Source organism: Cydia strobilella, chromosome 26 (genome assembly GCF_947568885.1).
Source record: "Cydia strobilella chromosome 26, ilCydStro3.1, whole genome shotgun sequence".
NCBI lineage: Eukaryota > Metazoa > Arthropoda > Insecta > Lepidoptera > Tortricidae > Cydia > Cydia strobilella.
In genome coordinates, this window is record NC_086066.1 from 1652561 (window position 1) to 1666857 (window position 14297).

A 14297-nucleotide genomic window follows, 5' to 3' on the forward strand; every position below is an offset into this window, starting at 1 on the left:
AAAAAACATAAAAGACACTAAAACTACTATATATACTATCCTACTTATACTATCAGCCCCATTCCGACCCCCACCCAGCCCAAAAGTGCCAAATATGCTAGCGGCATTACCGTGCTGGATGGCAAGCGATATCTGTTGGACCAAGTAGGAGCCTGAACGGGGATCGCACCCTCTGTCACGTAGACGCCGCCCCAAGTCTCTAACCGACCTCTTTGCCTCCGAACAACACGGCCCAGCCGTTTCCACCGCTACCGAAATATACTTAAATTACTATGTTAGTACCTAAACTAAGATGTTGGGAGGTCCAGTGCCTAATAAGTGCACTGTCCCATCTCCCTGCCACGACGGCCAGGAGACTGAAATACAATACAATACAAATTCTCTTTATTGCACAACCTCTGAATAATTGTATATGGAAACACAAATAATACATGAACACATAGGTAAACAACAGGCGGCCTTAATTTATTCGATAAAGTCGTCGTCAATAATGTAAACAAATATGACAGATTTTGTTAGCGTTCGACACATAGCATAACATTTTTACGAAGGTTATTTTCCCTGAAATATTAATAATTAACATTTAATTTAACTAAAAATTTATATTAATAAAATATTAAAGTATATAGACTGTTGATAAGGTCATGGTTGTCCTTGTAAAGAGCGAGATTACTAAGTAATGAAAGTAAAATGCTCTGTTTACATTATTTGTCTTGGCCGTTGTGACGACGACTTTAGACTACAGTTCGCACAAATTGAATACTAACCTAGGTTTTGCACTTGACATGGCAGCAGTAACGTGTCTCCCACCACCGTCCGGAACGAGTGCCCGCGTGACAGAAAACGAGGACCGTCATCTGTAACAAAACATTCAAGTTTAACAATTTATAGCGTTATTCATAAAACCTCTCTTTTTATTCATGAGCATTTCATTGTGAGTTTTACTACTACTACAACTTAATGGCGCAGCGACCCAAAATGAGTCTTGGCCTCCGACACGAGTTAACGCCAATTGTCCCGATCCTGCGCAATCTCCCGCCAGTTATCGGCTTAAAGATCACGCAAGTCCGCTTCAACCCCATCGATATTCGATACCTAGGACGCCCGATCGGCCTTCGCCCTACCGAGCGTCCCAGATATACCCTTTTAGCGCCGCGAACCTCATCCATTCTTAATACATGGCCAAGCCAGACACCTGTTTGGGCCTGGTTGTTGTGTGAGTTTTAAGGCTGGCGTCCACTAGACTCGCCGAGGCGAATCGAATCGAATCGAATCGCAATAATTTGCCTCCTATATTATTTTCTAATGCAACTGCGTCCATTGACGGGCGCGCCGCGGCTCTTCGCCAATGGACGCAGTTACATTAGAAAATATAGGAGGCGAATCATTGCGATTCGATTCGATTCGCCTCGGCGAGTCTAGTGGACGCCAGCCTTTACCTCTAATTTTTGGTTTGAATCAAATAAAATCACAGATGTGGGTAGATCGTATATAACGGATCTTACACCATTACGTACAGAAAAAGTATTTAATCTGCATTATATCAGGACCCCTTATCTTCTGTAGCGTGAGACAGACAATGCGGAAGTAATAAATATGGCCGCCACCGGAAGTGAGGCGCCGGCCGCCATTTTGTTTAACTTATTTAAGGCGGTTCCCTGAGCCAGAAGGTGAAAAATCTCCTTATATGATCCTGTTTTTCTAAGAGGCGTTGATATTCGTAGACGTGGAAAAAATATATGTAGTTCTTGACTATATTATCTTTAATATCATAGCTTCCGATACACGAATTATGACACTTCGCTCGATACAATTAATTCCCAAAGTAACCTCTAACTCGGACTTTTAATCCAACTTTACTCGGTTATTTATTATGTGATACTATAAATAAAAAAAGAAGAAAAAACAATCTTAACTTAAATAATAATTTCATAGCTTTCGAATTTCGATATTGTAGGGTAACGTTTTTAAAATAAATAAAAATCGACAAAATTCGATCAAAATTTACACTTGGCGCGCATGATTTTTCCCGTTCTTTCTTGCGAAATGTGACAGAGACAGTGGCAAACCGACGGAACGGCCTTAACGCGGAGTAATTGTCTATCAACCATATTCGAGCTTTAAAAATTCCAACTTGATTTGAAATCGATTAGATATTACTGGCAGAGCGTCTAGCTCGTAGGTACAATCGGGGACACTCCCGGTGAACCACTTCAGATTTTTTTACCTCGATTCTTACGAGCGAGCTAAACTCCGCCTCCCATAGATAACTAATTACGATGCGTTTAGGATTCTTTATGTTAATAATGAAAAGGGTAAAAACAGGTAATGACACAAACAATAGGTAGTAAGGACAGTCTAATAGATAAAGAATCACAAACTAAACAATATTTTCTCGACGGACAAACAGTGCCATAAGGCAAAATAGAGTAGTTGATAAACTATTATTAATGGTATCAATCGATCAGGTTTGTTACGATCAAATGTCTGTATGGGACCCATTGTCTTAAAGCAATACAAAAGTCACAAATGATGGTCAAAGTCTGGCACCCGCACTTTACTGACCTGACGAAACGGTCCTAACAAAATGGCAATACATCGTGACGTCAGCATGTAACAGAAGCCGTTACGATGTATGGAAAACAAGGAAATTGCGATTATGTCGGTGAAATATTGCGTTTATGTATATAGGTATAGTTGCCACACATTTTTTTTATTTTTTTATTTATTTAAACTTTATTGCACGATATAAAATTGTACAAAAGGCGGACTTAATGCTTTAAGGCATTCTCTACCAGTCAACCATTGGGTCAAACAGAAACGTGTAGTTAGTGCAGGATCGTAGAAAGCGAGAGGAAATATGAAACACAAATCAAATTATTCTAAACAATATATATTTTTAAAGAAAATTGAAGGAATTAAATGGTAACATAATTATTTTGTTAAAAAAATTTCTTTTGAAACAGTTGTATTTTTTATTTTTCCATATATTTTTTAAGTTTCAAATTCATTGTAATAAATTCCTCATTTTCTATCTATTTAACTATATAGATTCAGTTATAAAATTCAACATGTGTCAACAACCCTATTGACAGCAAAAGCTCATAAAAAATACACAATAGGCAAGCGAGATGTGCGAAACCCTGAAATCATTTCCCGTACCAAAAACTACACCGGAAACGGGCCTAATAACAAAACAACATAATACCGACACGTACTGGCAACACTAGCGCGTTTACACTGCTTCCGGTCGCCGGCGGCGCTTCCGGCCAAGATGGCGGCGGTGACGTCATCGCTCGATAGTCTTTGTGAAAGAATGTAGGTAGATTGAGGTAGATGTACGGAGTTGTAATTTTTCAACGATATATGACCTAAATAACGCTGAAAGACATATTACATCTATATTAATAGCGTTTAATGAATAAAATAAATGATTTAAAATTCCCTTGCCTAAAAACGGGGCTCGGGATTTGAGTTTAGTAATGAATAAAATCGTCTAAAATCTAATTCGCATATTACAGAAATTCTATTTTATCCTCGATATTAAGATAGAAACGGGCTATGGCAAACTAGTGTTCGTTAACGGAACGATATTTAAAATACATACATACATTATTGTGGCCATCGAAATTAGATAAAAATTGTCGCCCTACCCGTTTTTATAGTTCTGTCATAAACTAGAACCTTTACTGACTTGTCTGTTAGAAGACATATGTCAGTGTATGTATGGTACGTTACCTATGTTACGGCGTCCACTAGGTGGCGTTGTTGCAAATATGAGCAACGGATGGAGCGTGCGATGGATTTTACCTACAATGGCACCCGGTTGATGAGTTCGCATCACGCGCGCGATTGGTCGCAACTGGTTGCGTTACACTGCACGATTGCTGAACTAGCAGCATTCTTAGTGCCCGTAAGGCCCGTCTTTATATCTAAGTCAATGCCTCATTCAGTATTACTAGACGGGGCCTTGGGTCTGAACTTACTTCTGGTGTTCTGCGCGCGCGCCGCGATGAGCAGCGCGGCGAGAACGAGATAGCTGCCTTCCATCGCGCTCAGCCACGCCGCCTCGCCCAACGCCTCATCTGGGGACAAACAGACAACACATAAGTATAAACACTACACTGATTTTAGATTTTATAACAAGCATCTGCCCGCGACTTCATCTAACTATCCTATGTTCTTTCCCGGGCCTCAAACTATCTTCATACCAAATGAGCTAACAGATAGTTGGTAATACATAAGTTAGTAACACCAATCAATGAATAATCAAAATCTCCTCCAGCGATGAACATCTGCCAGGCGCCTGGAACTAGTATACAAAAGGATCTCTCATTATTATGTAACATTTTCAACTTGCGTGGCAACTGCAGCAGTCACTGTTAATTTCCTGGATGGAGTAAGGTCTCGGATTATCGGTTGAAATTCAAAATGGCGAAGTCGTCCAGAGAATATTTTTTTCAACTGTTCAAACAGCACCAAGAAGATCGGTAGGTATAGTGACCGTGCGCGTTGGAGAGTCAGCCATTTTGTGGCCTGAATCGGAATTATAAACATGTACATTGCCAAAGCAAGTGCTACCATCTACTGTTCTCGTACATTTTCATGTGCATAGTAGGTCCTGCCATCTTGTGGGCTACATCGGAAGTTCAGTTCAGTTTTTAGGGTTCCGTAGCCAAATGGCAAAAAACGGAACCCTTATGGATTCGTCATCTCTGTCTGTCTGTCTGTCTGTCTGTCTGTCCGTCCGTATATCACAGCCACTTTTTTCCGAAACTATAAAAATTATAATGTTGAAACTTGGTGAGTAGATGTATTCTGTGAACCGCATTAAGATTTTCACACAAAAATAGAAAAAAAACCAATAAATTTTGGGGGTTCCGCATACTTGGAAGTCTTAGAACTGAAACTCAAAAATTGTTTTTTCATCAAACCCATACGTCTATGGATACGAGTTCAAAAATGATATTGAGGTTTCTAATATAATTTTTTTCTAAACTGAATAGTTTGCGCGAGAGACACTTACAAAGTGGTAAAATGTGTAACCCTGTAACTTCCAAAATAAGAGAATGATAAAACTAAAAAAAATTATATGATGTACATTACCATGCAAACTTCCACCAAAAATTGGTTTGAACGAGATCTAGTAAGTAGTTTTTTTAATACGTCATAAATCATAAACCTCAATTTACCTTTCACTCACGTTTCACATAAAAAATACATTGTTTAAATTGTGTAATGTACGGAACCCTCGGTGCGCGAGTCCGACTCGCACTTGGCCGGTTTTTTACATTATATTTCAGACCGTGATTGGCAGCATAAGCCTCGCACACATTGAGCAGCCTTCGTATACCACTGACCGAGGCGATAATACTAAATCACATTTACAATCGGGTCTATCGCGAATTTATTTTGTTATCATTATTTACCGACGTTTCGACACAGGTAAATATAGGTAACAAAATACCCGACCCGATAAATATGTGTTCAAAACGCAAAAGTTTTAAAGGTTATATAGCAAAGCATAATATTAATTACATAATATTATTTATTTATTTATTGTTTCTACTTTTATTGTTCTTGTGTGTTGTGTTTTTATTGTTTTAGTGTAAGTTTTGACATTGTAAATTTACTTATATTTTGGATTTGTAAGTATTTATCTACTTACTCTTATTGTAATTATGTTGACAATCCTTATTGGAGCTATAATTTTATTTTCATTAGTATCTCCTTCGATATCACGGGCCTATAAATCCCGGTCTTTTGATAGGCTTGCGTGGGGATATAGATCCAACACGTAGAGGCCCCTTGGAGAGCTTTAATGTCATGTAGAACGCCTGCTGGAACCCGTTCACAGGCACAACAATAGACACCCATGAACCGGTCGCAGCAGGCATTGGGACTATTGCAGAAAAAGTGAACAGTATACCGGTCTATGGATTGAAGTTTGGGTGGACAATGAGACTGGGCTATTGTAAAGAACTCCGGACACCTGCCATAACAATGTTAAAACACGTTATCGAGGCAGGTGGTGACTTGCCGCTGACTAGATGGGCCCCTGAAACTGCCGTCGTGAAGACGACCAGGAGCAACACCGGTGTGAGCGGCTCAGGGGTGTCGAGAGGTGTGCGCCGCTTTCTACCCAGTGGCTGTTATCAGCCACTGTGCCAACTCGCGTCTTATGCATCTTTCACTTCCACCCCTGGAGCATATAGCTCTTACGACTCCCCTCTGGACGGCCAATGAAGGCAAGCCAGAGCTGAGAGTCCTGCGGGTCCCCTTGGGGTCCACTCCGACCGACGAAGACACGCCGGAGACGGAGAGCCTGACCGACTCTCGGGAGCACTCGGGTCCGTGGGTCGTTACTCCCCAACAGCTCGCCACAAGCTGCCCTGCATTAGTATTGTTATTATTTTCATTTTTATTTTTATTTTGACGATCATGATAGAAATTCTTATATTTTTGACATTAATGCAAACTTATTATGTAAATTGTCTTTCATGAAATAAATCATCTAATCTAATCTCATCTAATAGGTAAGTAGGTCCTTTTAGTGCAAATGCTTTACATTAATGCATCGAATTCTTCCGTTAGATAATTTGATTAATTAATAATAAGCAAATAGCTGCACAGACCGACGAATGATCGAATACCAAGCGTTATCCGTTTTAATAACGAACTGCCGTGCTTCTATATGGACGTAAGTAGGTACATCACAAGGATTTGAAGTTCGAATACTAAAAAGCCTGTAGTAAATGTATGGCAAACTTGATCTAAGAATTCTGGAATGACGTTCCGCGACCGCAGACGAATGTGTGCAATGTGTTGTGTAGCATTACAATCGTGGAATTCCCCAGCAAGCTCGGCCGAATTTCGCTTTCCCATACAGTTTTTTTTATACCACGTCGGTGGCAATCTAGCATACGGCCCGTCTGATGGTAAGCAGTTACCGTAGCATATGGACGCCTGCAACACCGGAGATATTACACGCGCGTTGCCGACCCTAACACTCCTCTCCCTCGAGCTCTGGCAACCCTACTCACCGGCAGGAACACAACACTATGATTAGGGTCTAGTGTTATTTGGTTTTCTGTAAGGTGGAGGTACTTCCCCAGTTGGGCTCTGCTCTAGATTTGGAATGACATCCGCTGTCCTGTGCCCTACCACACAAAGCGAGATGTCATTCACAGTGCCCATACCTCTCTTTTTGACGTAGTTTAAGGACATATCCGGGTCGGGTTTTGTTCTCATTTTACGTGTTGGATTGTAACGAAACTGCATATACAATGACATGAGGTATATCTAGGTCTGTAATTAGTTTATATAGCTCCAGTTTATAAAACAAACGAAATAGGCCAAAAACAAGTTTTGTATGAAAAACTAAAATTTGCTGTTTTTTTTACTATGGTATCTGAAGCTACATAAACTAATTACAGACATAGATAAGTACAAAGTTTCAGAGCAATCTAGCTAGTCGTTTTAAAATGAGAGCGTAACTACGTTTGTATGGAGAACCGAGCTTGCCGGGGACTCTTTAATCACTTCTTAATAGAGTATTTTCAAATAAAAGATAACGCGGTGAAGACCACTTTCCGTAATATTGCAAATTTATTAAACGTTTAGTAAATAGGCACTATTGGTCCTTAAACCCTTTTAGAAGCAAGTATCAGTAATGAGAGAATATTTGATTGCGATTAGCGAAAGCATTTGTTTGGGATAGAGGAATATTTCGGCGATAATTAGCATTTGTTTGGGATAGGCAAATTTCGGCGAAAATTAGTGTGGATTCTTGCATTTCGACGCCGAGCATTCAGCCAATATGATGGGAATCTATGATTGTACAAATGTACAACATACTTTAGCGAGTTAATTTTATAATTGGTTGGCAGGGTCGCCATGTGCGGTGTGGCGTCAATTGAGAACTTGTTGGTTGCAAGTATAGTTTAAGTTTACTACTCAACACTGAGAACTTGGTTTATGACTCTGGATACAGGCATTATCAGTTGTTTAAACTGCCTGCCTGCATTACAAATAATAATAATAAGCTCGCAGGGCAGCTTGTGGCGAGCTGTTGGGGAGTGACGACCCCACGGACCCGAGTGCTCCAGAGAGTCGGTCAGGGTCTCCGTCTCCGGCGTGTCTTCGTCGGTCGGAGTGGACCCCAAGGGGACCCGCAGGACTCTCAGCTCTGGCTTGCCTTCATTGGATGTCCAGAGGGGAGTCGTAAGAGCTATATGCTCCAGGGTTGGAAGTGTTAAAGGGCATAACGCCGCGAGTAACTTCGGAGAAAGCGCAGCACACCTCTCGACACCCCTGAGCCGCTCACGCCGGTGTTGCGCCTGGCCGTCTTTACGATGGCACATCAGGTGCCCATCTAACGAGTGGCGAGTCACCGCCTGCCTCGATAACTTGTGCAAGCAATGTTATGGCAGGTGTCCGGACTTCTTTGCAATAGCCCAGTCTTTTTTCCACCCAAACTTAAACCATAGACCAGTACTCTGTCCATATTCTCTACAATAGCTTCCAATGCCTGCTGAAACCGGTTCACGGGTATCTATTGATGTACCCATGAATGGGTTCCAGCAGGCGTTCTACATGACATCAAATCTCTCCAAACGGCCTCTACGTGTTGGCTCTATATCCCCACGCACGCCTTATAAATGACCGGGATCGAAAGACCCGAGAGTTTTAAAACGGAGATACACATAATAATAATAATATATAGAGACAAAGTGTGAAGGTGTGTGTAACGTACGTAGCGCACACTACACTAATATAATGCAATACAAATACACTTTACTGGACACAGTGCACACTCTAATGTAAAATAACGATATTTTAGCTTTGTTTGAAATAAGAATAATTCTGCCTAAATTTGCCCACTGCTGGCCACAGGCCTCGTTGGTCCATTGCGGCACAATGCGGGTTGGGGACTACAAGTCTGTGAAAATTTCAACTGTCTAGCTATCACGGACTAGCTGTTCATGAGATAACAGCCTGGTTACAGACGGACAGGTAGACAGACAGACCAGCGGAGTCTTAGTAATAGGGGTCCCTGTTGCGGCAAGCAAGAAAGCATACTCAATTTCATGGTAGATGGCGCTGCGCTGTACATATCGCGCGCTACGGGTTTCCTGCGACCTATATAAGCGCGGTCATTGTCAAGCTTTTTTACTTTTGCAATATCCTTCAAAGAAATAACATGTATACGCGATTAATTTATTAATAATATAATTGTGTTGCAAATCGGCGTTTCAATTCTTATTTCACGTTATGAAGAACTAGAGTCTACAGTCCCGTTTTATCCTTTGGGTACGGAACCCTAAAAAAAGTGCAGTTTTAAACAATATTGGATTGGACAGCAAATTTTTGGAGTATTTCATGGTTTTCTAACTAACAGTAGTTTAATACTAATTATATAATCTGTGATACTATGAAATACACATGTGCTTGGGGAATATGGCTAGGGGTAAAAAATAACCCTGTATAGAAACACAAAGTCGCCCATCAGAAATAAACAGAAGCGATATCATAACTATTAAAATTGTGGCCTGCAACTAAACTTGGTGCACATGCGTAGTCTTTCTATATTATATGTTTGCGTTCCACCCTTGTTAGTCGATCATCGCTCGGGTGCAATCGAGGGGCATGAAGAAATAGATTTTGCGGAACGCAATAGTGAGGGTGGAAAATGTTAATTGGGAAAAAATACTTGAAATATCACGCGTGAGTTGCGGGGATATTGTGGTCGGGGAATAGGGAGTGAGGGGTGTGTGTTAGAATTATCCCCAAATTTGGAATTTATTGCATAACGATAAGGTTGACAATAGAACGAGTTTTTCAACGAAGATTACGATAAAAAGTCAACATGGAAGGATAATTGATTCCTTCGCTTTTAGTTGATATAAATGATGTAATTTATCTATTTACAGTACATACGGTGCTACTTTCTCGCACTATTTCGTCAAATAGCACCTTTCGTGCATATGTCGAAAGTTTAAAGGGCCATATGTACTGTAAAACGTTGTACGATACACGTGCGAATAGGTAATTCGCAACTCGTGTCGATTTAAAACACTCCCTGCGGTCGTGTTTTTATCGCCAGTCGCCACTCGTTTCGAATTTCCTCTTTTCCGCACTTGTATCGTAAATAACTATTATACTATCAAATGAATATTATAGGGCAATTAACAAAAATCAACCTACAATAAACTCAATAAAGCTTGTGTCATATTTTTGATATTTTCACATTTGAAGTGTCTTTAGTTTTAATTTGTTTATTTTGTATGTAGTTTTAATGTTTTTTTATATTTGTTAACTTTAAATAAGGTATAAACTTTGACGTATAATAGCTATTTACAGTACATATGGTGCTACTTTCTCGCACTAGTGCGTCAAATAGCACCTTTCGTGCATATGTCGAAAGTTTAAAGGGCCATATGTACTGTAAAACGTTGTACGAATAGGTAATTCGCAACTCGTGTCGATTTAAAACACTCCCTGTGGTCGTGTTTTAATTTATCGCCATTCGTTTCGAATTTCCTCTTTTCCGCACTTGTATCGTAAATACCTATTATGCAACAAGTGCGGAAATCATCTTTACGCACGTGTATCATACAATGTTTTATTATGCATTGTGCGAGTAAATAAAAAAACATATCATGGCAAATACGTTTAATCATTAAAAGGAGTGTTTTAAATCGACACGAGTTGCAAATTACCTATTCGCACGTGTCTCGTACAACATTTTACAGTACATATGGCCCTTTAAACTTTCGACATATGCACGAAAAGTGCTCTTTTCCGCACTAGTGCGAGAAAGTAGCACCATATGTACTGTAAAAAAAAAATTAAAACAAAAAGCACTAGTGCGAAAAAAGTAGTACTATCCGCATGATATGGCTCCGTAGGAAACGCACTTTTCGAGCACATGCATTGTAATAGTACATTATGATACAAGTGTGCTAAGTTGGTCATTACACACGAGGCGATAGGCGCGAGCTGTAAGCGAGCGCGCAATAAGAAAGCCGATGTGTGTAATGACCAATGCACACGCGTTTCATACGACGTTTTTCAACACACTTGCAAGAAAAAAAAAGAAACTCATATTAATCAAATTTTAATCTAGTTAAAACAGTTAGTATTGTGTGTTGCATCTGTCATACTGCCGGCCGCCCCTCGCCCCGGCCGCGGGCCGCGCACCGCGCAGGCGGTCGGGCGCGCCGGTGCCCGCCAGTCCGACCAATTAAAGAAGGCTCCCTTTCCATGCATATTATTAGCAATCAGTTACCTTCTTAACTCAGTCGGATAATATAATGAAAAAGCACGAGTGGAATAATACACTGAAAGAGCACGCGTGTTAATATTTAGGATTATGAGCCAAAAATCGGTGGAATAAAAACGTCGTTTTGAGCAAGTGTGTTGAAAAAAAAATTACACTACACTACAAATCACATTATGGTTGCGATGTACATAACCCCGCAGTGTTATGGAGTCGGCCGCGATTTTATCTCGGTATTGTATAGGTACCTAACTGTTAAAAAAAAAATTTAGAATCACATACTTATTTCTGATTTCTAAGGACACTTGACATCATTCCGTTTTTGGTCACACTTTTGAATAAATTCTAGTAGTTGAAACTGTACAATACTATTATTGATTCATTTTAATGAATAATTTTATTCGAATGTCAGTGCAGTGCTTATGTAATCATATAATACATTTATGATTACTATAGGTATACAAAAAAGGTGTTACATTTCATAGGTACTAAAGCCATAGCCTACCATCTTAATGGCGTACAATATTTGTTACTTAAAGCAAAGATAGATATAACTCCGTAATAGATGGATACAGTCTAAGGAAAAAACGTGCCTCGAAAATCAAGAAAATTTGATTCTCGTGATAGATGGCGTTGACGGTTTTGTTTGTTATTTAACAATTTAAACGCATATCAGTGAAAGAACATGGGTCAAAATCATAAAAATAATTAATGCAAATAAAAAAAGTCATTTATCCATATTTAAATACATTTTATCGTATTTTTATAAATCTTCATTTTTAGTTTTAAAGTGTGTCGACAGATGGCAGTGAATTTACTGGGGTTACAAAATTTACTATGACAGTACCGCTCTAGTATAAGTTACTCTATGCTTAAAGCTAAAAATAATATTTATTGTCAAAAGATAATAATAATTAGTACCTATATTAACATAATTACATTTGGCTAAGCAAAATAAATTATAACTAAGTATATGTTTGCTTATGTATAAGATTAAATTGTATATGCTTATGTATGTATAAAATTCCAAGTAAATCTGATATTTGAAGTTTGAAGTTTGATCATTTTGATAGTAAATGTTTGACGTGCAATCTTGTATATTCTAGCCACACGCCACGCGCCATCACCATCGATATGACGTCATTACGCTTCCCCTGCGTAACTCATACATACACACATACATACACATATAATCTATAGTTAGGGGGATGAAATGCACTATTTGCAGGCAGTAAAACCTATTATCGACGGGTATCACTTATGGCGGGAAATTGGTGGAGAAATTGGTAAAGTGTGAGTCGGCGTTATCGCAATTTTATTCATTGAAGATGATATCTCATTTTTGTAATGCCATTGGCCAATTTGTTGGTAGTTTATCACAGGTATGAGTTATGGAACTTCTTTTGAAATGCTTTAGTTATTTTCGCGTAATAATATCATTATGATGTTATAAAAAACCGGCCAAGTGCGAGTCGGACTCGCATACGAAGGGTTCCGTACCATTATCTATAAAAATGGTCACCCATCCAAGTACTGACCCCGCCCGACGTTGCTTAACCTCGGTCAAAAATCACGTTTGTTGTATGGGAGCCACACTTAAATCTCTATTTTATTCTGTTTTTAGTATTTGTTGTTAAGGAATAAATGAATGAATGAATGAATAGCGGCAACCGAAATACATCATCTGTGATTTATTTTTTTAATACTACGTCGGTGGCAAACAAGCTTACGGCCCGCCTGATGTTAAGCAGTCTCCGTAGCCTACGCCTGCAACTCCAGAGGAGTTACATGCGCGTTGCCGACCCTAACACTCCTCTCCCTCGTTGAGCTCTGGCAACCGTACTCACCGGCAGGAACACAACATTATTATTATTATTATTATTATTATGAGCCCATATTGTCCCACTGCTGGGCAAAGGCCTCCCTCTTATAAGGGTTCCGTACCTCAAAAGAAAAAAACGGAACCCTTACAGGATCACTTGTGCGCCTGTCTGTCTGTCACATCCTATTTTCTCCGAAACTACTGGACCAATTAAGTTGAAATTAGGTACACATATGTAAGTTTGTGACCCAAAGTTCTGTAAATTGGTATTGACGTGGGGTACCTTTTCTCTGCAGCTGACTGTACATGTTACCTAAACAAATAAATTTTAAAAATTGGGGCCACTTTTTTTGGGGGGTAAATGAAGAAAAAAAAGTTTATCAAACTAGGTATATCGTAAAATATTTATCAGTACGGTTTTTACTCACTATTATTTTTAGTCGCTTTTGGCGACATGTTTCGGATTCTTTGGGAATCCATCCTCAGGCACGAGTGTCCGCGGCGGTTGTTCGTCGTGCACTGCCCGCGCCGCCCGCCTCGTCGCTCGTTGCGCACGCGCTGATGGGGCGGGGGCGGGGGGCGCGGGGCAGTCCGCAGATGGAGTCGTCAAGTGAAGGTCTGGTAGGGCGGCTGTATCGAACGAAGTCAAGCACACTGCACTCACTATCAGCGCGTGCGCAACGAGCGACGAGGCGGGCGGCGCGGGCAGTGCACGACGAACGACCGCCGCGGACACTCGTGCCTGAGGATGGATTCCCAAAGAATCCGAAACATGTCGCCAAAAGCGACTAAAAATAATAGTGAGTAAAAACCGTACTGATAAATATTTTGAAATATGTCTCACGATAGTTTAAGTGCGATTAGGTATATCGTGTTACATATCAAATGAAAGAGCTTATTGTGAGTATCTCAAATATATTTTTTTTATAATTTTTGGATAGACAGTTTAGAAGTTATTCAAGAAAATAGGCAAAAAATGACCATTCCCCCTTTATCTCCGAAACTACTGGGTCTAAAATTTTGAAAAAAAAAATACACAAAATAGTTCTTTATCTATAGATGACAGGAAAATCTATTCGAAATGTGCAGTCAAGCGTGAGTCGGACTTAATTACTAAGTTTTTAATCCGACCCCTACGGGTTTTTTAATGACAATTCCACTCACGTTTCACATAAAAAATGCATTGTCATTTTT

The 14297-nt window shown here is 39.8% G+C and overlaps 2 protein-coding genes across 3 annotated transcripts in view; one reads left to right on the plus strand and one right to left on the minus strand.

Annotated features, from left to right (window-relative positions):
- Positions 1-14297, plus strand: part of LOC134753029 (zinc finger protein 431-like) — a 91673-nt gene that overhangs the window by 65913 nt on the left and 11463 nt on the right. The gene's annotated exons all lie outside the window — the stretch shown is intronic.
- LOC134753189 (limbic system-associated membrane protein-like) overlaps positions 1-14297 on the minus strand; it is an 81351-nt gene that overhangs the window by 17340 nt on the left and 49714 nt on the right. For both annotated transcript variants that reach the window (XM_063688990.1, XM_063688989.1), the window contains exons 2-3: positions 3987-4085; positions 768-857 (exon numbers count right to left, since the gene is read on the minus strand). In XM_063688990.1, coding sequence (XP_063545060.1) covers positions 768-857; positions 3987-4050 — 154 coding nt within the window. In that variant the 5' untranslated portion in view covers positions 4051-4085. The remainder of the gene's footprint in view (positions 1-767; positions 858-3986; positions 4086-14297) is intronic.